The sequence below is a fragment of the Azolla caroliniana genome, unplaced genomic scaffold (assembly GCF_043228905.1).
Source record: "Azolla caroliniana isolate FFs.n. ecotype wild unplaced genomic scaffold, voAzoCaro1.0.p SCAF_11, whole genome shotgun sequence".
In the NCBI taxonomy this organism is placed as follows: domain Eukaryota; kingdom Viridiplantae; phylum Streptophyta; class Polypodiopsida; order Salviniales; family Salviniaceae; genus Azolla; species Azolla caroliniana.
In genome coordinates, this window is record NW_028230446.1 from 9,128,460 (window position 1) to 9,153,527 (window position 25,068).

A 25,068-nucleotide genomic window follows, 5' to 3' on the forward strand; every position below is an offset into this window, starting at 1 on the left:
CTTGCTGGTATTATTCTACTTCGTGGGCACCAGAACATTGTATACCAATGAGACACTTAAATCAATATATTCTGACAATTTCACTTGGAAGAGAATACAAAGCACAGATATAGCTTAGTACAGCAAGATAATTGCAAAACTGAAGATCATTGAAAACGTAAATTATTTTACACAAACCTCATGATGAGGAAACTCTTTATGGTACAGAATATAATGAAGAGAAATACTCAACCTACAGATAATTATTATCTAAACAGGAATGATGAGAATCATCATTCCCATTTGCACATTAAAAAATTAAGAGGATCTATTGTTGGCCAAGTTCATGCATGTTATACATTGAGAAAATTTAGCATATACGAAGATTGCAACCCTATTATGACATCCTTAAATGTATGACAATGGGTGCAAGATATGAAGGGCACAACTAACGTAGTGCACCCCTACTAAAAATGGTGGGATATGAATAGCATTAGGACTATGGTCTTTATCTTTGTTACTACGGTCTTTGACCAAAATAAAGGAAGAAATGCTGAGATATTATATATCTGTTATTAATTTGCATATATTTTACATCCAGAAGAAGATTGTGGAGAGAAAGGAATATGAGTTGAAGGGTGGTGGTCGGTTTATTCATTATCATGGCCAAAAAACAATGCTAGGCTGATTTTGTTTTCTCTATGTTTGCACCCAGCATTCTCAACTTCTTATCGAACCCCTCATAGCCTCTATCCACATGCTCTGCACCTTCAATAGTTGTTATCCCCTCTGCAGCCAACCCTGCAAGTACAAGAGCTGCACCTGCCCTAAGGTCCTTTGCCTTCACACGTGTACCTGACAAGAAACTGCAAAGAAAAAGCATAAAATACCTAGTCTATATGATTGCTGGCATGAAATGCTAGAGGCCAAAATGACCTATAAGACCAACAAAAGATTACATTGTAAGTGTTACTAGGTAAACGAAAAAATAAATAAGATGAAACGTGACTGAAGAATCTTGTTACCTATACATATAAGATTCTCACGTCAAATATATTGCAATTTTCACCTTCAAAAAACCTCTAGCATAGGTAGATTTAGAATGGAGAGGTCTCCAAAGCGAGGGAAGCACCTGCAATGCCGGGAGATAATGGACTTTGTCGGCGATGACAAGGGATCATGGTTCATGAGGCCGAGGCATATGTGCATGGAAAATTGCTATTGCCTGATCTATTCTAGGCCCTTTGCTATCTCCTTGTTGGGAGCCCATTTGTGTAGCCTGTCCGTGATTGACTTGTATATGAGGAGTGATGGAGCTAAAGAAAATTGTGTGGTCATGCTATTGTCCTTCAATAATTTTTCCCTGTGACTCGTAAGTTCTAGCGAGAAAAACCCCAAGCATTGTCGGTCCTTGTATTCCATTACCTTGCATAGTGAGCGAAAGCCTTGCTTAAAAAGGCAATGGTATCTCCCTCTTATTTCATAAAAAACACTACAATTTCCTAAACAATTGGCAAATTCTTCCTTCTAGAGGCATTCGTGCATATCTCCCTATCTCAATCTCTAACTGATGTGATGAAGCTACAGCAGACCTATGCAATTGTGCAACTCATGGAAAGACATACGTCCATATAAGAGGGCCTATTGATGAATCCATCCTCTGATGCATATAGAAAGTGTGTACTCACATTGTCCTACCAAGTTATATTTTGGAGCTGCTCCATGTTATCTTGATTTCCAAGTTAATAACATTAGTTCAAATCACTCTATTATTTTCAATTTTGGTCATGTTTAGATGGGACCAATCCAAGGTATATTGGAACGGTTGTAGTGCATTTACGCTTATGCCATGTGACTCGAACTATTGCTGCATTTTTAACTTATCAGCAATGAATGTCTCCATGTTCCGAAAGTTGCTTTTAAGAACTTAGTGCTAACCTTGAGTACCTTTGTTTAGGGATCTCCCAAAGTTGTTGGATACGAGACATTGCTTGGAATAATGTCTCAATGATTATAGGAACTACTCTCATCTTTGATTGGACTATATCATCGGGCCAATGCTTTGCTCTTTATCATACAACCAATCACGCACAACTAAAGGTCTCTTTAAAAATCTTTGCAGTTATTTGCATTGTTAAGACTCAGACCCCACGTTTCTATTCCATAGAGAAGAGTGGGTATCACAAGTGTATCGAATAGCCATAGTTTAGTTCATGGCACTTAGACCTAGAAATGTGCACATTGCCTTTCAATAGCACCAAGGGCTTCATATCCACGAGAAAGTTAAGCACAAGCAACCTCCTGTAAAGAGAATCTGGGCCCTATGCATGTTATTCCTAGTTATTTGTAGGAGTGTGTATGCCACCTTTTCCTCTCCCAAGAAGAAAATACTTGATCTTCTTACCCATGCTTTAGTGGTGTTAAACACCATCACTATAGCTTTATTCATGTTTATTGAAAAACCTTTGTCCATAGAAAATACTTTTACGGTGTTTAGATCTCTTTGAAGTCCCCCCCCGGAGAGTCCGCGATCAGCAGAATATCATAATCATACGTTAATATTTGTATGGTTATACCCATTAGGCATGCTCCTGAACCCCCAAATCTCTCTATGTGACCAAAGACAATGGTTAATAGTAGCTATCCTTCGTTTACTCCAATTGTGCAAGCCACAACCTCCAACAAACCATTGGGAGACTGCACTTTTCTTGACAGAAATTCATACAGTGCATAGATTCCCCATAGATATCTATAGGGACACCGAGGGCTTCTAGCCATTGCATAAGCCGAGCATGCGGCACATTGTCGAAGACTTTTCCGAAATCCACAAAGCAGCAATAAATCCTTTTCTTATAGGCTCTGCCCTCTTTGATAAGGGCTCAAAGGGTCAATATGTGATCAAGGTTGTGAAATCATTCTACAAGCCTGATTGTCCAGCTGAATGACAGCTATTTCACTTTGCCCATATACACAATTCTGACTCTAGGATCGAGCCAAATAGTTCAGTCAAGTAATGGCCAATCATGATTGTCCTATAGTTGTGTGGCATCAGGGGTCTCCACTCTTGAGGATTGGCACCATGGTATGTTCTGTCGAGTAGGGAAACCTTCAAACATAGTTTTGTTAAAGATGTACGCTAGCAATGGGAGCAAGACATCATGGGCCTACCAATGTATCATATCCTAGGTCTTCCCAAATTGGAACCAATCAATGGCATTTATTGCATTTTGTGGCGTAAAAAATGTGGATTCATGTGAGCGCTAGCCATGCAGGTAGGGGAGTGGGACTGCCTAGGGATATCATATAGTGCCTCTGTGTATTCGTGCCATTTGTGTGGTAGGTTGCCTTTCATTAAACATTTTCCATCTTGTCCTAGGAGCAAGCACTACACATTCTCTTCAAATTTAGCTAAATACAGTCTTTGTTCCGACATTCTTGGCATCTTTTTGTGGACTTCCTTTTTCAGCCCAACCAACCATTAATACATGTAATGCACAAATTTTCCTTATGGCTTGTTCCTCTAATGTAGCGTCCATCATTTTCATCTTATTCACTAATGCTCTTTTTCGCTTTATCACTACCTCCATCCAAGCAATGTTTGCATTAATTTCTTTAAGCACATGCTCAGCTTGAGCTTTGGCATCTTCAGCCATCTCTGCCCATGTTTGAATTTCCCTTACTATTTCTGTTTCTCTATGCCATTTTGCAATTCCTCTCTTAATGCTCTTTCTATATCATCTCTGATACGATTGCGCAATCAAATGGCATAATAGATCATGTTTCCCTTTTCCAACATCAAATGGAACTTGCATTTTCGGTGCCTTGTGTGCCCTTCTAGCACTATCCGAGATGCTTACATTCTATCCTTTTCTTCTACGGTATCTTCTTGGGGTCTTGATGAGATCCATACTTCATTTTCTGTCCATTCAGAATCCATGGTGTCCTGTAGTTAGGACAGTACGTACAAGGTATAGTCGGAGAAATCCAGACAGCGAAGGGCAAAGGGAACATTGTAGAAATCAAGAATGTGGAGATTAGCCAAAGAGGAGACAGAGATTAGTCAGACATTACAAAAAACGCAGAGGACGATGAGATTACGCAAACATTTCAGATAACTAGAGGATACAATAATTAGGCAGCACTGCAGAAAATGCAGAATAAACAAAACCATTTTCATCGGATTACTGCAGGAGATATTCTAGTGACAGAAAACTCAGATTTGTTATCTAAATTTATAATTAGCAATGCAAATATTATCATTTTAAGAGAAAACTGAAGAATGGCATTGATACCTTCCCATATCTCTGCCATTAATGATGGCTTCATTCCTCAACAGACATATTTTTGCGCCAAGCCTTTGAAGCTCCTTGGCTAAACATGTACGAAACGTTCATAGAAGTAGTAAGTATCAGCCCTGGATATTTTGCATACATGAAATGCATGTGACATAACAAAAAAAAATGAGCGTATATGCTACCATGACTCATTCGGTTCTCAAATACCATCTCCTTTATTGAGCTCTCTCCATGGCACATTATCATCAATGACATAAGCTGAGGTTGCAAATCAGTTGGAAAACCAGGATACGGACCTGTAATCATCTTTACACCTCGAAGACTTGAAGAAGGGATAATCTGGAGAATCACAGATGAGTCAAAACATGTGAAAAGAATTGACGTATATTACATTTTCTAAAGTTCTACCTGCAAAATTCCATCATCATGCTCCTTAAAATGGCAGCCAATTCTTGTCAATTTTTCCACAACTGCCGTCAAGTGATTCGGTATGACAGGAGACAAGGATATACTTGACTGCATGATTGCTGCTGCAATTAGGAAAGTACCTGCCTCAATACGGTCAGGGATAACAGAGTAAACTGTACCATGTAGTTTCTTTACACCCTTTATAATGAGTTTGTTTGTCCCAGCACCCTCAATGTTTGCACCACACGCTATGAGAAACCTAGCAAGATCCACCACTTCTGGTTCCTAAATATGTTTCAAGTAATTAGGTTGTGTTACAAAGGTTTATTTGCAGAAAAATAGGAGTTCCACATGAACATTCTAACACCATTAAGAGCAAGCCATAAAACATTTTCCAGTGAAATCATAAAACACAAAATTGGTGAACAACCTAGAAAACATAACAAGATATAGGGAGAGCTGATTTTTATGATTAAATATTGCATGATTATGCATCTGATCACCATTATCATTCTCTTGAAAGATGGTAGGTTCATAATATAGTGCTGTATTTCAGAGTTTAAGAAGACTTTTGATTCTACTATAAGGTGAACATATGGGCCCCGAATCAAGATGAATTTGTTTTTCTACTTTTACTGCAGGCCGCCATGGCCATGGATGCCTTGGAAACAATCATGCATGTTCCATTGAGGGTATTGGCACAGTGCATTTTTCTACAAATGGTACTAATGAGCTGGTTTTGCATGATGTATATTATGTACCAAGATCAAGAAGAGCTTGCTTTTGTGGGTCAAATGGATATGCATGGTTATAGCATTCTCTTTGAGAGAGGATCATGGAAAATGAGAAAAGGTTCAAGGCTGATTGTGAAAGGCACAAAGAAGGGAACTCTATATTGCTTACAAGGAAATGCTTTATCAAGCAAGTTTATTGCTTTGGCTGAAGTTCACTCCCATATGGATTTGTGGCATAAGAGACTTGGCCATATGAGCCAAAAGTGTCTCACTAGGCTTTGTAATCTAAAGAAGCTTGATGCAAAAGATAAAAAGCTTGATTTTTGTAATGAATGTCAATATGGAAAGCAAGTGAAGTGTTCCTTTTACTCTAGAGTGGCTTGTAAGTCTTGTATACTTTATCTTGTTTATTCTTATGTGTGTAGCATGCCCACCAAATCTACAGAGGGTGGGTGCTTTGTATTTTATTTCATTTGTTAATGATTTCTCTAGAAAAATTTGGGTTCAATTGCTTAAATCTAAGGATGAACCCTTTCCTACATTTAACCATTTTCATGATTTGTGACCACCCAAACAGGTAGAAATCTGAAATGTTTGCGTACAAACAATGGTGGTGAGTATAAAAGTGCTAAATTCAAGAAATTTTGGGAAATTTTGGGTTTAGGGTTTAGGTTATTGTTCCATACAGCCCCTCTTCTAATAGAACACTTTCTGAGAGGGTGAGATGCATGCTGTCCACCACTAATCTCACTCATAGATTTTGGGGAGACACACTCAAAACTGCAATACATGTATGCAATAGATCCCCTTACATGTCTTTAAAATGTGACATCCCTGAATAGGTTTGGTCTAGCAAACCTGCTTCATATGATCACTTACGTGTCTTTGGCTACGAGGCTTTTGTACATATTAGGCCTTACCTGAGAAACAAACTTGATGCCAAGTCCATTAAAGGCCTCTTCATGGAATATGGTGAAGAAGACGAAATGGCTTACAAGATTTGGATACCCTAACTCAAGAAGGTTGTACACAGCCGGGATGTTGTTTTCAATAAGGCAAGGCTGCTTCAAAACAATTGTGTCTCAAATGATGACCATAAAAGAGTTAGATTTCAGCATGATCAGCCACCTGTTAGACCCAGCTTTGACCCTCGGGATGCACCACAAAGGACTAAAAATATTGATGATCCAGTGGTTTTGGAGCCAGAAGACGTTGGACAGCAAGAGGAGGATCCTGAGGGGAATATGCAAGCAAATAATAATGTTGAAAATGGTGCTGAAAATAATGGACAGTGGCCTAATAATGATGATTTAGACATACCACCTGATGCAGACCTATTGTCTAACAATGTGGACCATTGGGTGAGACGTTGTCGTGAAGTTGAGGTTTCACGATATAGAAACAATCATAAAAATCTTTACAAGTAAATTTTCCTTCTAGAGCTTGAGACAAGGAGCATATACAATTTTTCGGTTCATAGATTGGAGTTCGGAAGCCAAAATATACAGCCTTCGGAAGGATCAATGCTACTTGAGACAAAAATATAATTATATCAAAAAGGGGGATTCAAAATTAGATGACAATGATTTTGTAATTTCTTGAATGTAAAATAAAAAAATAAGAAGAAACAATTGCCCATGCATGAGGCGGTTTGTCAACCACCTCAAGGAGGGTGGTAGGGTGGTTGACCCCCTATAAAAGTCACTCCCATGGTAGCCGAAGAGGGGAGAGGGGAAGCGAGGAAGAAGAAAAGAAAGTGAGTGAAGAAGCTCACGAGGGTGAAGGATGCAAAGGTCGCGCAAGAAGATGGTGGCCTGCTAAACACAAGACAAAAACTAAACAAAAGAAAGGCAAAGCAAGAAAACGAAGAAGTTGAAGTGGTCTATCTCAAATGCCTCTTCGCAAATAGAGGTGAGTTTGAGTGAGTCCTCCCAAAACAACTTCTTTTAATAAACAAGTTTTTTAAGATAAAACTAGTAAATATAAAGAGAAAGAAAGTTAAATTAATAGAGAAAGAGAAGAGTTGAAGTGGTTGATTGTTCAAGGGTGCCAACTCCAAACCTGCACTCTCTTTCATCATTATTATCTCTTTTTTTCATTTACTCTTCCTAGATTCTTCTCTCTCTAGAATCTGCACCTCTTTAAATGCCATCTCTCTCTAGAATCTACAACGCTTTAAATGTCTTCTTTCTCTTCCACTTTTTCCAAGATATTCCCTTTTATTCCTAGTTTATTGTAGCTATTTGGTAGTACAATAATCTCTTAACTACCAAACAACCATTCCCAATTTTGTATAAATAGGCTATACCAGCCTCTTTTGTAAGATGATCATTTTCTGTTGCTACTTAAAAACAAGCTCTATTCTTTGGTTGTGTCTCTACTCTTTGCAACCATTTTTTCTACAGCTGTCTAACAGCCTTCTCACAGCTTGGTTGTGTCTAATTTGTTCTAACAATTGGTCTGCTGCTGCTATTAATAGCATTTCTCACATGGTATCAGAGCAGTGAGGTCTCTATATCCTCAGCCTGATTTTTTTTTTCCAAATTGCACAGACCTATCTTCTTTTATCCCTCCCTCCCAACCCTATAGAGGAGGTTCTCTTGGCAGCCACCCTCCCAACCTACAGAGGAGGTTCTTCTTTTTGTCTTTTCCCCTCATCCAAGCCTCACCTAGCATCTAGGGAGAAGTAGAAAGACCCTGAGCATCTACTTACAGCTGCTGCAAATTGTCCAATTGTAGCTCAAGAGGAGGATATTCATGGCCTCACATGCCACCATCATCATCAACCATTCCCCAACTCCCCAAAGAGTCCATCTTGGATGGGAACAATTACTTGGATTTGGAACTGCAAATAAAGACCTTGCTACAGTACCATTGTCTATGGAATGTAGTCAATGGTAGTGACAAGAAACCACCGATAACTTCATCTTCTTCAACCAAATCAGTTGCTGGCTCATCTAACGCTGAGATTGAAGCTTGGCTAGATAAGGATTCTCGTGCTCATGCTTTCCTCATGTTTAATATTAAACCGAGCATCGCTCGTCAATTTCAAAATACAGATGAAGAGATAGCCAACGAACTATGGGCAGCCATCAAAAAGAGGTATCATCGAGCTAATCATGCTCAAATGATAGCTATTGAGAGCCAAATAGCAAATCTCAAGATTCATGACACTCCCAACATCATGGATCAAATAACGCAATTTGTTACGCTCCAAAAAGAACTAGTTTCTTTGGGAAGCAAGTCAACTGAAGTTGAGTTTGTGCATCGTCTAATGATAAATTTGCCTGAGTCATTCTCAGGTTTTTGTGACACAATTTCTCTTCTTCCCACGCACCTGACATGAATACATTTCTTGGCATGCTACAAGACAGGGCAACAAGGAAGAAAAGTGCTCAAACTTCCAATGAGACACTTCTACATGCGAAAAGTAACGGCAAGTGGAAGCCAAATGGTAACTCCTACAACAAACCCAATCCAAGACCACCAAACAACCCAGCCTACAAAGAGCTCACTTGTCATTATTGTGGCTACAAAGGTCACATTCAGCCCGATTGTCAGAAAAAGAAAAGGGACAATGCTAAGAAACACTGAAATCCAACTCGGCCCACTCAGCCAAAGAAACAGTTTTCCTTGGCATTGAGGAACATACTTCACACTTGGGTGGACCAACTACCTCAACCATTGATGAGTGGTTAGTAGATAGTGGTGCCACTTCACACATGACCTATGGCAAATCCATTTTGCATGATGTGAAGCCTAGCTCCTCCCAAATCTCCATAGGAGACGCCTCAAGCATTGAGGCTTCATGTGTGGGTAATATGCTTCTTAACAATTCTTCAAATGAAGAACCTGTCGTTCTTCAAGATGTGCTACATGTGCCTCGCATCTCTGCCAACCTACTTTCGGTCTACCAAATCACTAAGCAAGGTTATGGAGTCTACTTTGATAGCTCAGTTTTGGAAGTCATTGACCCCAATAGCCTACAAATTGTAGCTAGTGGCACACAAGAAGGGGGTTTATACCACCTGAAAAGTTCCCACGGCCCCTTGGAAAAATCCAAATCTCATCTTCTTCAAGGCTCTCATGCCTTGGTGGCACAAGAAGATCCCACGTTGTGGCATGCTAGGTTTGGTCATCTCAACTATGATTCTCTTCAAAAGCTCTCCTCTTCCCAACTAGTTGAGCGTCTTTCTATTTTCAAAACTCCCAATACCTCATGTGTTGCTTGTTTTCATGGCAAGCAACATCGAGAGCCTTTCCCACATGAGGCCACTCACCATTGCAACACCTATCTTGGAGTTAGTGCACATGGATCTTTGTGGTCCCATGAAAACCACTACTCTTGGTGGTGCACGCTACTTCATGCTTATAATTGATGGCTCCCACAAGGTTTGGGTTTATTTTCTTGTAGAAAAATCTCAAGCCTTCACTAAATTTTAGGAATGGGAATCTCTTGTGGAGAACGAGACATCAAAGAAAGTTCGAAAGATCAGGTCCGACAATGGTGGAGAGTTTATCTCTCAAGGTTTCCACCATTTTTGCTCTCAATGAGGCATTGCTCGCCAATTTTCTACACCCAATACTCAACAAAATGGTGTTGTGGAGAGGAAGAACCGGACAGTCCAAGAGATGGCTTGTATGATGCTATCTCAATCTGATCTTCCTCTCTTGTTTTGGGGTGAAGCTGTCAACACAGCAGTCCACATCATCAACTGTTGCCCAACAAAAGCAATTGTTGCAATGGCCCCTGCAGAAGCATTTACAGGTGTAAAGCCCTCAATATCTCATTTTAAAGTCTTTGGTTGTGATGCTTATGTTCACATTTCAGATCATAAAAGGACTAAATTTGAGTCCAAAACCAAGAAATGCAAATTTCTTGGTTACAGCACACAATCTAAAGCATGCAGGTTATGGGATTTAGAATCAAAGTCCTAGTCATCTCTAGGGATGTTCATTTTGTGGAGTCTAAGCCAGACGACTCTAAGATTTCATCTGAGTTCACGGTTGGAATCCCAGCTGCTCCGGAATCTCCTATTTTAGACAAAGATGTCTCACCTTCAAGACCCCCATCTCCTTCTGCTCAATCTCTAACTTCGCCAACAACTCAAACCTCGCCCTCAACTCCAGTTGTTTCCCCTCCCTCTACAAACCAGCTTCCACCACTTCCCAAGTGGTTTCAAGCCACCATTCGTGATTCTCATCTCTCCGAAGCTGAACTTCATGAGTATACACATGGTTCTTTGACCAACATGAAAAGAACACGTAGGTCACAACAGCCTCTTCACTCATGCAACTTTGCCTTACTATGCACGGTTGTGCAATCACAAGAACCCACAACAGCAAAAGAGGCCCTTGTTCTTCCAAAGTGCAAAGCAGCAATGGAAGTTGAACTTGATTACATTGAGCGGAATCATACATGGGAGTAGGTCTCACGGCCTACTCACAAGTCATCAAAGTTGTCAACTTGGCATATTGTCCTACTCAAGAAAATGTGGCTGATTTATTTACTAAGCCACTTACAAAGCAAGCCATTGATCAACTCCTTGGTCGACTCAATGTTGGATTGCCGTTTTGGAGCTGAGAGGAGGTGTTGGAGGGTGCCAGCTCTAGACCTGCACTCTCTTTCATCATTATTATCACTTTTCTTCATTTACTCTTCCTAGATTCTTCTCTCTCTAGAATCTGCACCTCTTTAAATGCCTTCTCTCTCTAGAATCTACAACGCTTTAAATGCCTTCTTTCTCTCCCACTTTTTTAAAGATATTCCCATATGATAAAATCTCTAAAGAATATTGTTCTAAGATACAAGAAGCAATCAATGACCTGCAAGGTGTACCTTATGCTTTAGCTTGTGGTTCACTTATGTATGCGATGTTTGCTACTAGACCTGATATTGCCTATGCAATGGGGGTTGTAAGCCGATTCATGGCTAATCCAAGCAAAGCATATTGGAATGCAAAAAAGTCCATTATGAGGTATTTAAAAGGGACTAAAAATAAATGTGTCTGTTATGGAAAAGACCCATTAGAGCTGAAGGGTTCCTTTGACTCTAACATGGCAGGTGACGTGGATTCACAGAAATCCACAAGTGGCTATGTATCCACACTTGCAGGTGATGTTGTATCACGGTGCAATAGGCTGCAAAAGGTTGTTGCTTTGTCCACTACCAATGCTGAATATATTTCAGCCACTGAGGCTTCCAAGGAAGCAATATTGTTAGCACGTCTTTGTAGTGAGTTTGTTTGGCAAAGAATGCTATATTGATAAAGGTTCACACATCATAGAACCCTACAGATGTACTCACCAAGTGTTTTCTCAAAGCACAACATCATATATGTATACAGATAGTGGGAGTTACGTAGCTTAAAGGCATCATCTATGCCTTTAAGTGGGAGGTTGTTGGGGTAAAGGCCCTAAATGGCCCCCTTTTAATGTATACATGTCTATAGGCCTACTTATAAAGGCCAAAAATCACTTATCACTTATTCTTTATTTTTGGGCCAAGATCAATGTGAACTTGGCCAACCCTAAATGGATCATATAAAACATAAGTTTAGAACTTTTACATCTCACTTCAAAAAAAAAAGTGAGCTCCTCCAATTGTTGCGCTCTCTATCTTTTCAGCCATCACTCTACTGTTGCACCTAAAGCGCCCATACTTGGGTGACTCTTGAGTATTCCTCAGCCCTATTGACATCATTTCTGACCCTTTCACAAATGCTCGCAAATAGGAACTTCAAAAGGTGTACAACATATAGTACAATAGGGCATGGTTGATGACATTCACATGAATTAGGGAATGGTCAATGTCTAATGTTTAATCATGGGCTATGATTCTGTCTAGTACCAAACAAGCTCCATCCATGCAATATGTGAGCTCCCTATATAAGAGAGGCCTTAGCCACCCCTTAGGTCATTAATAGATTGGGGCCAAAGAATATAACCTATTATTATGCCAAAAGAACCAAATTCATGAAATGTTGAAGCATTCTCCATGGCATCAGTACTAAATTGATGTGAATCTCTGGAAGCCTCCTTCAGACAATTCCTTATAACAAAACAAAGGCTCTTATTTTTCTTCTTTGGTAGTTCCCTCTTTAAATCTAGGAATTTTACGAAGAACCATAAAAATACATACCCGAGCTACATTTGATAAGACTGACTCCCCATCAGCCAAGCAAGCAGCCATCATAAGTGTCTCTGTGGCGCCAACACTTGGAAAATCGAAATGGAAGTTGCCTCCGGTAAGTCTCCTACCATTTTTTGCATAGGCATGTACTTTTCCTTGCCTGTAAAGACACACAAGCACATCTTTCACAAAGGAAGCAAAGCATGCAAAACAATTGGATTATGAAGCTTCAACAATTACCCTGGACCCACTTAGTGCTTTAGTGTGAAAATTACAGCATGTGTAAGTAGCATAAAGTTATAATGTAATTTTATATTACCTGACCTCGATTTTAGCACCGAGGGCCTCCAATCCTCGCAAATGGATATCAATGGGTCTTGAACCTATGCAACAACCACCTGGAAGGGCTAGTATTGCTTCTCCATGTCGTGCAACAAGAGCTCCGATCACAAAGAAACCGGCCCTAATCTTCTGAATGGCATTCACACATGGTTCAGCAGATGCAAGACCTCTTGCATTGATATATACATCAGATCCACATTGCCGAGCATGAACTCCCAATGACCTTAGCACTTGGAGCATCATTTTAACATCAAGTAAGTCAGGAACCAACCTCAAACATACCTCTTCCGAGGAGCATAATGATCCCGCTAAAACTGCCAATGCAGAGTTTTTTGCACCACTGATGTTCACATGGCCTGAAAGCTTATTTCCACCGATAACACTGAAACTATCCAGCTGAAGCGAAGGTCCTTGACAAGGAGGTGGTGCCACCACTGAAAGACTCATGTCGAATTCAGTTGGAATGGCTAAGGTAGCTTGAATGGGTATGGAGGTATAGAGAGCTCTTGGGTATATACCATCCATAGACACAAAAAGATGTTGCCTTTTCCTCATGTTTCTTCTGGAGAACGACATGTGGGAAGATTTAAGCAAACATGGGTTCCATCCATATCTACAAACCAGGGCATCCATTTGTTTGCAAGCCCTAACTAGATAATAAAGCAATGTAGTATGGCACAAAGACCCTTTCACAAAAGATGCAACAAACCCTAGAATACCATTGCTCAAGAAGAAGATGATGATGAGGGGGAGGAGTTAACCTTGTAATTGCAAGAAAAAACTAGGTCTTCTACATAATCAGCAGACCCAATATGAATGCATGGTGCACATTAATTCTCGTGGTGGAGAAAAACAATCTAAGCCTATCCTCCTTCTCCCTCCGCTTCCCTGGTTGTCAGTCTCTTTTCCGGACCACTTCGTTTGGGTTATCCCATTATCAGTTCAAATAACATTTTCTTCTCTCTGCTCCTTCTCATTCCATCTCTGATTTGGAGAGGCCGTCGTCAAAACCCAGACCACTTTTGCCGTACCACACCAAACTCGTTCTCCACTTTAATTATTTTTGCTATTGCAGCTAATCAACACACATTTCTTACATGATTTCAAAGTTGAAACAAAGCATTTTGGGTCCTTCATGGTTTAGCACTCAAAGGATGATGCTAGCTCAAGGGTGTCACCAAAATACATGTGTGTGCACTGAAACGTGAGTGAGACCACCAGGGACTTGAATCATAGAGGATGGACTGGACTCGATTTGTGACCTTTGGTCCTTGGATTTTCTTATATTCTTTTCGTACACTTGTGTAGATATGGATAAACTTAATTGGAAAATTAATTAGAAGAAAGAGATATAAGATTTGTGGATACTTATACAATTGACGAATAGAGCTTTGATGGGATGTTCCTCAAGTTTCGGTTCAAAGGACCAACAAGACTATTTCCTTGCCTATTGTTATCAATGATCTTGAACATCCTCTTGATTTGCTCCCCTAAGCCCGTTTCGAAATTCCAACAATTGAAGCGCCTTGATCCAAAATCCAACCCCTTGACCATGAGCTCTCCTCCTCCCGTTTTAGGCCTCCAAAACTCCTCCAACTTATAAAAACAATCTCTCTTTTTAGCATGCACTCATTTTCCTCGAACACATACTCTAAGAAAATTGTTAATCTTCATATCCATCATCGTACATCTCTTAATTCAAACAAGACTTCAACCTTTGACATTTCATTTATATTGTGTGCTCTTGATTATTGAGCTAAGCTTTTTTGTTATCTTTGATTTTATCTCATTTCATGTTCTTCTTGTTATATCTGTTGGAAAAAGATCCTAACAATATCCCCTTTCTTTCTCAAGCATAACCCATCATAGGATATCATAGGGCATAAAGGTGCCTCTCATAACGCGTGTCCATCTTTTCTTGTTTCCCATTTTTATTCATTCTACATGAGTCACATAATTTGGTATGCTAAGCTTGAGCTTGACCCCACAACTTCCTTTTTCTCTCGATGCTCCCCTGTCACAAGCATCCTCTTTCGTTTCAACTCTCTCCATTCCATTAAAAAAGGTCTTGATCTTTGAGACTTCAATCATAGTGACACGCGATGGGTTGTCAATCTTCCTTTCCTTGTCAAAACTACGTGAGGTCGAGCAAACATCGATGGAGAAAACTATAGGAATACCACTGGATGGATATACAAATTAGCATTATGATCACATTAGGGCCTTCAAGAAAAAGAGTGCAAGCGAGGTGCATGCTAAAAAGAGAGAACTATTTGGTGGGACATCGTGTACTTTGTTGATAATTGGATCCATTCATTGGAAACATGATGAACTATAGGCACCAATTTCAATCGTGGAGGAATGTGTTGGAGTTTGGGACCGTCAGTGCGGAAACATGAACAACACCTTTGCTAAGAAGATCACCAAGTTAGCATAGTAAAGCAAGATCAAGGAGACAGATAGACAGGCACACAATGTGTAACTTTATTATTCAAAACTCAACGTTACAACAGAAATGGATGCAACAACCCTTTGGGCTAGGTTACAAAGCCAGTTATATACTAACTGGACTAGGGCAACTGGCCTTTGACATATTTACAGAATTGTCCTAAACCTAGATTGTCCAATGGACAATGTGAATACGGCCATTATACACCCGTATTTGACACTTCCCCGTAATGGGCGTATAGACTATGGAGAAACCTATAATATAGAACAAGATGTACATGTTATACAAAGAGATTCTTGAGTGGATAGGGAGTCGGATTCGCTCCGATCCGACTCGGCTCAGTCGGTGTCGTACTCCGACATCTTCATCTTCCCTTTCTCTTTCCGTGTGAACCGTCTCCTCGGTTCCTTGCGTGGGGAGAGCACATTTGAGTCTTCACTGCTTGTTGGCTCTTCATCTGACTGGTCATTCCAACTTAGTCGCTCGTTCGGCCCAAACAGCCGAAATGAGATCGAACTCTCATCTAAAGTCCAGAAATCTTCTTCATCTACGTGGACCTCTTCGACCTCACTAGCCTCATCTTCCGGAATTGGGTTGGAATCGGGAGTTGGGGTCGATAGAGAGTACCAAGATGCCGACTCATCAAATTTGACATCGTGACTTACTCGAACTTGCTTAGTTCGGGGCTTATAACATTTGTACCCCTTCTTCTCATGGGAGTAGCCAACCAATATGCACTTCTCTGACTTCGGGTCTAACTTCCTACGTCTCTCATATGGCACATGCACATTGTCTATGCTACCAAATATCCTAAGGTGTCTTCAATTCGGTTTCCACCTGAAATACAGCTTGCGCGTTGACACATTATCCCCGATCCGGTTCTGAATGTAGACGGCCATCCAAACCACCTCTACCCAGTAGAACTTGAGCATGCTTTTCTCCTCAAGCATCGCCCTTGCTGCGTTGACAATCAACCGGTCCTTCCGCTCGGCAATGCCGTTTTGTTCTAGCATGTACCTGCAACTGAATTCCTTCTTGTTGTAGATACCGGTTGAATTGGCTGGAAAAGTACTAATTTCCACCATCCGACCGTAGACACTTGATCTTCCTTCCCATTTCCCATTCAACTAAGCTCTAGAAATTCCGGAAACACTCGAAGACTTTGCTTTCCCTCTCAATCAAATAGATCCATGTGTGCCTGCTGAAGTCATTGATGAAGGAAACAAAATATCGACTCCCACCAAGTCTGCCATTTTGTGTCAGTCCCCATACATTTGAATGTATAAAGTTGAGCTTGTTACGGGTCCGATTTCTTTTTTGTGTGGAATGGAAACCGGTGTTGTTTCTCGAGTTGGTAGGCTTCACAAATTTGGGCCTTCCGGCCACTGAATTTTGGCAACCTGAGAACAAATTATCTCGATTACAAGTCTTGACGCCTCCTATAGTTGTCGTGGCCAATTCGCTTGTACCACAGATCGATATCTGATTCGATCTTCTGTCCTTTGGCAAACAAGGCGGCGTTGGTGTTGTTGGTATTGAGGATGAACATCCTCCCATCCCAGCGGCCTTGTGCAATTATCCGGCCTTCGTCCTCAATGAAACACTCGAGATTCATAAATCGTACCTGCATCCCTTGGTCGACGATCTGGCTAACCGATACCAGGTTCTTTATAATTGTCAGAATGTGCAACACGTTCATGAGCTTCCCTCTTTGTTGGGCATGGTTGAGGGGAACTTCTCAGACATGTTTGATCGGGTGAGGAGTGTCGTATCCGGTTTCGACAACTCCTGGTTGCTCCGATTTCTCCAAGTATGAGAACCATTCTGCATGGCTCAACATGTGATTTGATGCTCTAGAGTCAACGTACCATACTTCCTCTACTCCAGAAGTGGTCTTCTTCATCAAGTGTGCCTTGTGCTTCATCACAAAGGCTAGCCCCTTTTTGGTTTTTCCGGTTCCGGATCCTTCTTATCCTCCCATGTAGTGCGACCTTTATCAACTTCCTTGTCTACCCTTGCCGGATCTGGATTTGTCTATATCGGCACGCTTCTTCCAAAACTCGCTCTCCCGATGGTCTTTCTTGCGACAATACCATCATTCCGTGTCGGCCTTTGATTGGCAGTTCCCAGCACCGCCTTGACACCTCCTACTTGTGGAGGGTCCAGAATGTTGGGGACAAGGTCGTCAGTGTGAAAGAACAAACAACATCTGTGATGTTTAAGGACCTGTATATGAGAATGAACAAGATACATAGAGAGAGAGAGAGAGAGATAGGCACAAAGAAATGTTTTATTTCTTAATAAACAGTTACAAATGACAACCAACAACTTCTCTCACTAAAGGTTACATAGTCACTTTATATAGTGACTATCCTAGGGCAACTACCCTTTATGCTATTTACAGAAATAGCCCAACCTTGGGTTGTCCAAAGGGACAGTGTGAATACGGCCATTATACACTCGTATTCGACACTCCCCCGTAATGGGCATATACATGGGTTATCTAAAATTACAGGTATATACAAGGTTTATCGGACAGATCGGTTTTATTCGAGTCGGCAAGATCTGAAGACAGAAGACCGAACCAGTCGGGTCGGAAGAGCTAAAGCCGATCCTCAAAGAACCGATGTCGGTTGTTCGAAACCATCCTGTGTTGTGTGTCCGACTTTAACCAGACCGATTTTTCGTTATGCCCATCTGGTGCCGAAGGGACCGGAAGCGATCCGCCGAAAGACACTTGGTCATTCCATCTGCGACATTATCGGTTGTGGATATCTTCTCGAGACCGATTTTCCCTGAAATGATGCAGTCCCGAACAAAGTGATATCGAACGTTGATATGCTTGGAGGTGTTGTGGTGAACCGGATTTTTTGACAAAGCAATAGCACCCTGACTGTCGTTGTAGACAACTAGAGCCAAGTCAAAGTCGACTTGTTGAAACGTGTGCGCCAACCGACCGAGCCATAAAGCTTCTTTTGCCACGTTGGACACAACTACATATTCCGCTTCGGTTGTTGAGGTGGTTGTGCACTCCTGAAGTTTCGACTTCCATGAGATTGCTCCATTGCCGAATTTGAAACAATATCCGGTTGTTGATTTCCGACTGTCCACACAGCCGGCAAAGTCCGAGTCGGTGTAACCGACTATGCTTGAGGTTGAGTACAGGCCAAAAAGAATGTTGTGATCTTTTGTGCTAGCTAGATATTTGAACACATGCTTGATTGCGTTCCAGTGCGATCGGCCTAGGTTGTGCATGAATCTGCTGACGACTCCTACGACGTGAGAAATATCAGGCTGTGTCGCGACCATCGCGTACATAGGGGAGCCGACTACCGGTCCATATGGTACTGACTTCATATCTTCCCCCTCCGGATCGGATGTCGAGTAGTCTAGCTGAGACAACCGAAGGTTAATGGGGAGCGGGGTCAAAGCAGACTTGGCCGAGTGCATGTTGAAGCGTTCCAAGACACGTCCGATATAGTCGGTTTGAGACAAGAAAAGTTGTCGTTTATCGCGATGCCGACTAATCTTCATACCAAGTATGTGTCTTGCCGGACCGAGGTTCTTCATGGCAAACTTCAACCGCAGTTTTCGAACGAGTTCGGTGAGCTCTCTGGCATGTCGGCGGGAGAGTAGCATGTCATCCACGTAAATGATGAGGAAGACGGGAGACCCGTATTGAGTTGTTTTGGTGAAGATACAGTGGTCCTCATCGCTCTTGGAGAAGCCGACCGACTGGATGAAGTCGTCGAACTTCTTGTACCACTGTCAGGGTGCCTGTTTCAGGCCGTATAAACTCTTCCCGAGTCAGCAGACTAGATGTTCCTGACTGGATGCCACAAAGCCTTTCGGCTGCTCCATATAGATTTCCTTCTGTAGTTCACCATGGAGGAATGCCGTTTTTGCATCTAGCTGAATCAACTCCAAGTTGTTGACGGCCATGACGTCGAGCATGAAACAAAGGATTGTCATTTTCACCACCGGTGAAAAGATTTCGTCGAAGTCGACGCCATGTTCTTGTCGAAATCCCTTCGCAACTAATCTGGCCTTGTACTTTGGGTTGGTCGAGTCAGACGTCTCTTTTAGTTGATAGACCCACTTACATGGAAGAGCACTTTGATTCTTCGGTAATTCGACCAAGTCCCAAGTCTTGTTTGCGCGAATTGAGTGCATTTCCGACTCCATCGCTAGATGCCAGGTGGCTGAGTCGGTAGATGCCGATGCTTCTTCGTAAGACATCGGTTCGCCAGCGTCGGTAAAGAAAATTCCGGGAGAGTACCTTTCTAGAGTTTGCGACAGTCTCTCGGATCTTCGAGGTATGACTGAACTGGTCGCACCGGGTATAGGTGTCGGATGGTCGGAAGTCGAGCCACTCAACTATGCTAAATCGGTGGATTCAGGATGGGAGGTGTTGGTTACCCGTGAAACCGATCTCGTGTTGTGGGTTGGGCCTTCATGAAGGGTTAACACTTCGGAAATATATTACCCTTCGAACTTCAATAGGCCTCTCAGCTGTTTTATGCAAAGCCGACTCGTTGAACACGACATCCGAACTTCGGATGATTTGTCTATGCTCGGGGTCCCAGAGTCGGTATCCGATCTCGCCGTCAGGTCCATATCCAAGGAAAACGCATTTCCTTGATCTTGGTTCGAGTTTCCGGCGGTCGTCTTTCGGTATGAGGGCTTACGCCTCGCAGCCGAAGATCCTCAGCTTGTCATAATTCGGCTTACTGATGGTCCATGTTTCCTAAGGTATTTTAAGTCCTAGAGGTCTACTTGGCGACATATTGATTATGTGTACTGTCGTAAGTAGAGCCTCAGCCCAGAAGCCATCCGACAATCCGGAGTGTTGGAGCATGGATACTATGCATTCTTGAATCGTCTGATTCATGCGTTCAACAATTCCGTTTTGCTCCAGACTATAGGGTGCCATATATTCACATCGAATGCCGCGTTCCCGGCAAAATTTGACGAATTCGTCAGACTTGAATTCTCATCCATTATCGGTTCGGAGACATTTTAGTTTCCGACCGGTCTGGTTTTGGACTATTGCAAGCCATTCGGAGAAGATCGAGAACACCTGATCTTTGGTTCTAATGGGGTAAGCCCACGCCTTCTGAGTCGAGTCGTTAATAAAACTGACGAAGTACGAAGCACCACCGAGTGATTGATGTGGCATTGAGCCACATACGTCCAAGTGGACCAAATCGAGGGGACTCGATTCTCTTGGTGCTTGATGTCGGGTGTGATGCGGTTACCTATTTGGCATACTGGCAATGCTCGCAGAATTGGTGATCCGAGAAGGAAATCTTGGGGATGTAACCGGCTCTGGATAGGTGCGTTATGCCGGCCTTGTTGAGGTGTCCAAGTCGTCTGTGCCATAACGATGACATGGGGATATCAACCAAAAATAAGTTACCCTCTTTGAGTGTGACATATAAAGGGTACAAAGAGTGTACCTTTGGTCCTCGAGCAAGCAGGAGGTTCCCTTTGTGGAGTGTCCACACTCCTGATGAGAACCCGCCACGGATGCCGGGTTCGTCAAGTTTTTCGACTGAGATCAAGGGTCTTGAAAGCTCAGGAACGTGTCGGACGTTGTGTATTACGAGTGTAGAGCCACCCAGAAGGTTGAGCTCTATGGTGCCGATTCCCATTATGGCACAGTGTTGCGAGTTCCCGACTCGAACTGAGTCGGAGTGACGGTCCGAGTATTGCCGAAACTGAGATCGTTGAGGTGTCACATGATACGATGCGCCCGAGTCCAGGAGCCATGTGCTCGATTCCTCAGTTGTAAGTAGAACTTTTGATTCGACTAGGTTCTCTATGGATAGTATGTTCGGGTCGGTCGTCAAAATTTTGGCTGAATAGCCGACGTAGTTGACCTCCTCATGCCGGCTACTCTTCTGATCCGCTCTCTGAGCTTTGTCGGTTTTTGCTTTGAGTGCCCGATAGTCGGCTTTGATGTGTCCCGGTTTCTTGCAGTAGTTGCAGATTCGGTTGTCCCGGGACTTGCTCTGGCTTCGCTGATTGTTCGGCAGTCGGGAAGAACTTCTTCCCTAGTTGTTCGATCGGTCGGTCGAACCTTGCACTACGTAAGCTTCATCTACTGAATCTTTGGCAAAAGACTTTCTCCGAGTTGTTTCAGTCAGGATTGTGCTCGTGATTTCGGAGTACTTAATGGCAGTTGTTGAAGCATTGCACATGGTTGTGACGAAAGTTTCCGAAGAGGAGAGGAGACTACTCATGAGTATCATTGCTCTGAGTTCATCCTCTATTGTCGTCCCCTGAGACGATATTTGGGAGCTTAGGCTTTCGTACTCGTTGAGGTGTGCCTGAACCGAATCAGATTCTTTCATCCACAAGTTGTAGAGGCGCCGGATCAGATACATCTTCATCACGACGACCTTCTTTTCATAAGTTTCTGACAATGTTTTCCAAAGTTCAAAAGCTGTCGTGCATGATTGCATTGTGAAGTACACTGACTCCGACAAGTGCATCCGAATCGTGGCACGGATGATTTTGTCCAGCTTTAGCCACTCTTTTGCCTTGTATGCTTCTAGAGGATTTTCATTCTCAATCGGGTCTATTTGACCCTTGACTATGAGATAGTCCTGCATTTGTTCCTTCCAAAAGTTGAAGTTCGAACCGTCGAACCTCATTAGACTCATCTCCGATGAGCCGGATGTTGATGCCATCTGATTCGGTTTCGGTTGGTAAGACTCTGTTCGGAGTTGACTAGGAACCTTAGTGGGGTGCAGCCGGTCGGCTCACCCGATATCGTTCTAGTCGGTCTTGAACCCGAGTCGGTTTGGTTTTAGATACTTGTTCGTTGAACCTTCTTGGAGTGATTCTGGTTAGCTTTCAATTGTATGCCAAATACCGATGACAAGAAACCGATTGTTTAGGTTGATTCTGCTTTGAATGACTACAACGATGAGAGGGACAGATCCAATTGATCCTCCTGAATGTCGATAAGCCGAATGAAGCATGAATTTGGTTGTTCCTTGGAGACCAATCTCAGGTGGTTACAATCACAGGAAATGAGTATGGCCGACTAGCTTACTCTAATTAGTGATTTAACACAGTGAGATGCAGACTTCTTGTTTGTCTTCTGTCTTCTCTGTTCTTCAAGAAAAAACAGAAACAAAATGTTGTGTGGTGTACTATGACGGCCGACAGCGGGTTGAAGAACCTCCAACGCTCTGATACCAAATGTTGGGGACAAGGTCGTCAGTGCGGAAGAACAAACAACATCTGTGATGTTGAAGGACCTGTGTATGAGAATGAACAAGATACAGAGAGAGAGAGAGAGAGAGAGAGAGAGAGAGAGAGAGATAGGCACAAATAAACATTTTATTTCTTAATAGCAACAGTTACAAATGACAACCAACAACTTCTCTCACTAAAGGTTACAAAATCACTTTATATAGTGACTATCCTAGGGCAACTGCCCTTTATGCTATTTACAGAAATAGACCAACCTTGGGTTGTCCAAAGGGACAGTGTGAATATGGCCATTATACACTCGTATTCGACACAGAACTGTTGTCGGCATTGTCTCTGTGCCGTTGGTTCTGCTCTTGCCGGCCACCACTGTAGTGCGCCGACCCACCTCGTCCACCACGTCCACGGGGCCGATCTGCCTCCTTGTACTATATTCGACTATCCGATTGAGTGGTCTTTGATCCACTTGCATGGTTTTCCTCGACCATCAACATTGACTGTAGGTCGAAGAAGGACGATGGTTTATCCCGGGTGCAAATCGTTGTCCGGATTCGCCCATACCATTGTGTTAGACTACTAAGGCAGATCAGAACCATCTCGTCTTCGCCCACTATCATGTTGATGGAACCCACTACATCGCAGATCTCCTTGATCTTAGTGGTGTAGTCGGTAATTGACATGTCCCTCTGCTAGACGTTGTTGAGCTCTTCTCGAAGCTGCAATTTTCGGGCCGTGGTGCTCATGGCGAAAATCTTCTTCAGGTTTTCCCAAGCTTCTTTCAGCGACTTCGCATCTATGATGTAGCCAAGCATGTGGTCGTGCATACAGGACGTGAGACAATATAACACTTGGCTTGTTCCTTGTTCCCAAGTTGGGAAGTCCTTGTGTGCTGAATCTGGTATTGCTACATTTGCTCCTTCCACATAGCTCCAGTATCCGTGCCCTAACAAGTATTGGTGCATTTTATATGACCAAGACAAATAGTTGCTCTGGTCGAGCTTTTTTGTAGGAAGCGAGCTCACCATGCTCCTGTCCATACCTTCTTTCTTTTGTTCTTTACCGGTGATTAGGGTTTGTCTGTTTCGAGCAGTTGTCGGTAGTAGAGGTTCTCAACCCTAGCGCTCTAATACCATGTAAAGGCTAACACGCGGAAGCTTTGACAAACCGGCTAAGCTTGATAATAGTAGAACAAGGAGACGAAGGTGTTGAGAATCGATCGACCACAACTAGTTGCACGTTTACGTATTTGGGTGCAAAGAAACGACAATAACAGTGCACAGACGAAAAACGAAGAACATGAAACTAAAATGCAAGAGACACATATATTTTAACGTGGAAAACCAAATTGGGAAAAACCACGTGGAGTCCACAAACTCCAAAACTGATCACTTTGACAAGAAGGGGAAGTACAACGAGAAACTTTGAGGCAACAACCTCGAGATCTCCTTCGTCAACAGACGGTTGTAGAGTTACTCACTCTTCACTCTCACACTCTTTCCCTCTCTCACTCTTAGTTACAGAGGCAATGACCTGCTCTAACTATGTGACTAATAATGATATGCACTAATGATTCTTACTTACATAAGGTTTGCCCTAGTTGTATTTATACACATACAACTTTCGACTATTTACAAATATAGTCCCCCGAGTTGGCTATATACTTGATTTTGGTTTTGGCCTCGGCCGAGTTACTCATCAACTCAACTCATTTCTTCCCATCAAGAGGAACCTATTTCCTAATAGAAGGTTTAATGGAAACCTTAACACAGAGTATGCGGGAGAGATAGAGAGAGTAGAACAGTAAAATTTCATTCAAAAGTTAATCAACACTCTGTACATACAACATGCTCAATAACACTATTTATACAAGTCCTTTAAGGACTGACCGAAGTACTGACCAGTTCTTCAATGCTCGTACTGAGCTACTGACTCTAGCTACGAGGACCATAAATACTTAGTAGTCTAGAAGCATAGGCCACTAACGGCTTACTGGTTCACACGTGGGTCCGGCTCTCTGAATACCGATCTGGCTCTAGCTTATTCAGCCGATTTGGATCTTGTTGAGCTTGCCCACTAAACAAGGAGTTTATCGATGAGCGAGGAATTCGGCAAGAAGAATTCTGATTCCATTGCGATAACAAAAGTGCCATCCACCTTGCAAAGAATGCCGCCTACCACTCGAGGACCAAGCACATCCAGAGGAGATATCATTGGCTCCGAGAGCGAGTAGAAGAAAAAGAGTTTGCTCTAGCAAAGGTGCACACAACGAAGAAAGGGCCGGACATGCTTACGAAGGTTCCGTCAGACGAAAAGCTGAACGAGTGCCGGAAAAGGATAAGATTGGTGAACTACCCCATGCCGGAGTGAAGGGGGAGTTTGCTGGGAAAACAAGTCCCCCCGGATGGGAAGAAGAGAACGAACTAAATCGAAGACACATGGCTAATTCAGTCGAGGCCGAAATCGAAATCGTTTACATATAACCGATTCAGGAGTGTTGAGAGATCA

At 42.4% G+C, this 25,068-nt stretch overlaps 1 protein-coding gene and 1 pseudogene across 1 annotated transcript; one reads left to right on the forward strand and one right to left on the reverse strand.

Annotated features, from left to right (window-relative positions):
* Positions 1–214: 214 nt before the first annotated feature.
* On the reverse strand, positions 215–13,913 carry LOC147857708 (uncharacterized). Its single transcript, XM_087327417.1, has 6 exons — positions 12,868–13,913; positions 12,558–12,708; positions 4,683–4,967; positions 4,457–4,613; positions 4,272–4,350; positions 215–845 (listed from the first exon to the last, which is right to left on the reverse strand). Exons 1-6 carry the CDS (start codon positions 13,521–13,523, stop codon positions 659–661), a joined length of 1,515 nt encoding a protein of 504 aa, XP_087183543.1. The 5' UTR covers positions 13,524–13,913; the 3' UTR covers positions 215–658.
* LOC147857709 (uncharacterized) lies at positions 6,229–8,106 on the forward strand (annotated as a pseudogene).
* Positions 13,914–25,068: the final 11,155 nt, after the last annotated feature.

Excerpts from the sequence above, each read along its gene's own strand:
- LOC147857708 (XM_087327417.1), bottom strand. The coding sequence starts at position 13,523 with ATGGATGCCCTGGTTTGTAGATATGGATGGAACCCATGTTTGCTTAAA. Across the intron at positions 4,968-12,557 it reads TCTTATCAAATGTAGCTCGG|GAACCAGAAGTGGTGGATCT; the intron begins GTATGTATTTTT and ends AAACATATTTAG. Across the intron at positions 4,351-4,456 it reads TGAGAACCGAATGAGTCATG|CCAAGGAGCTTCAAAGGCTT; the intron begins GTAGCATATACG and ends GTACATGTTTAG.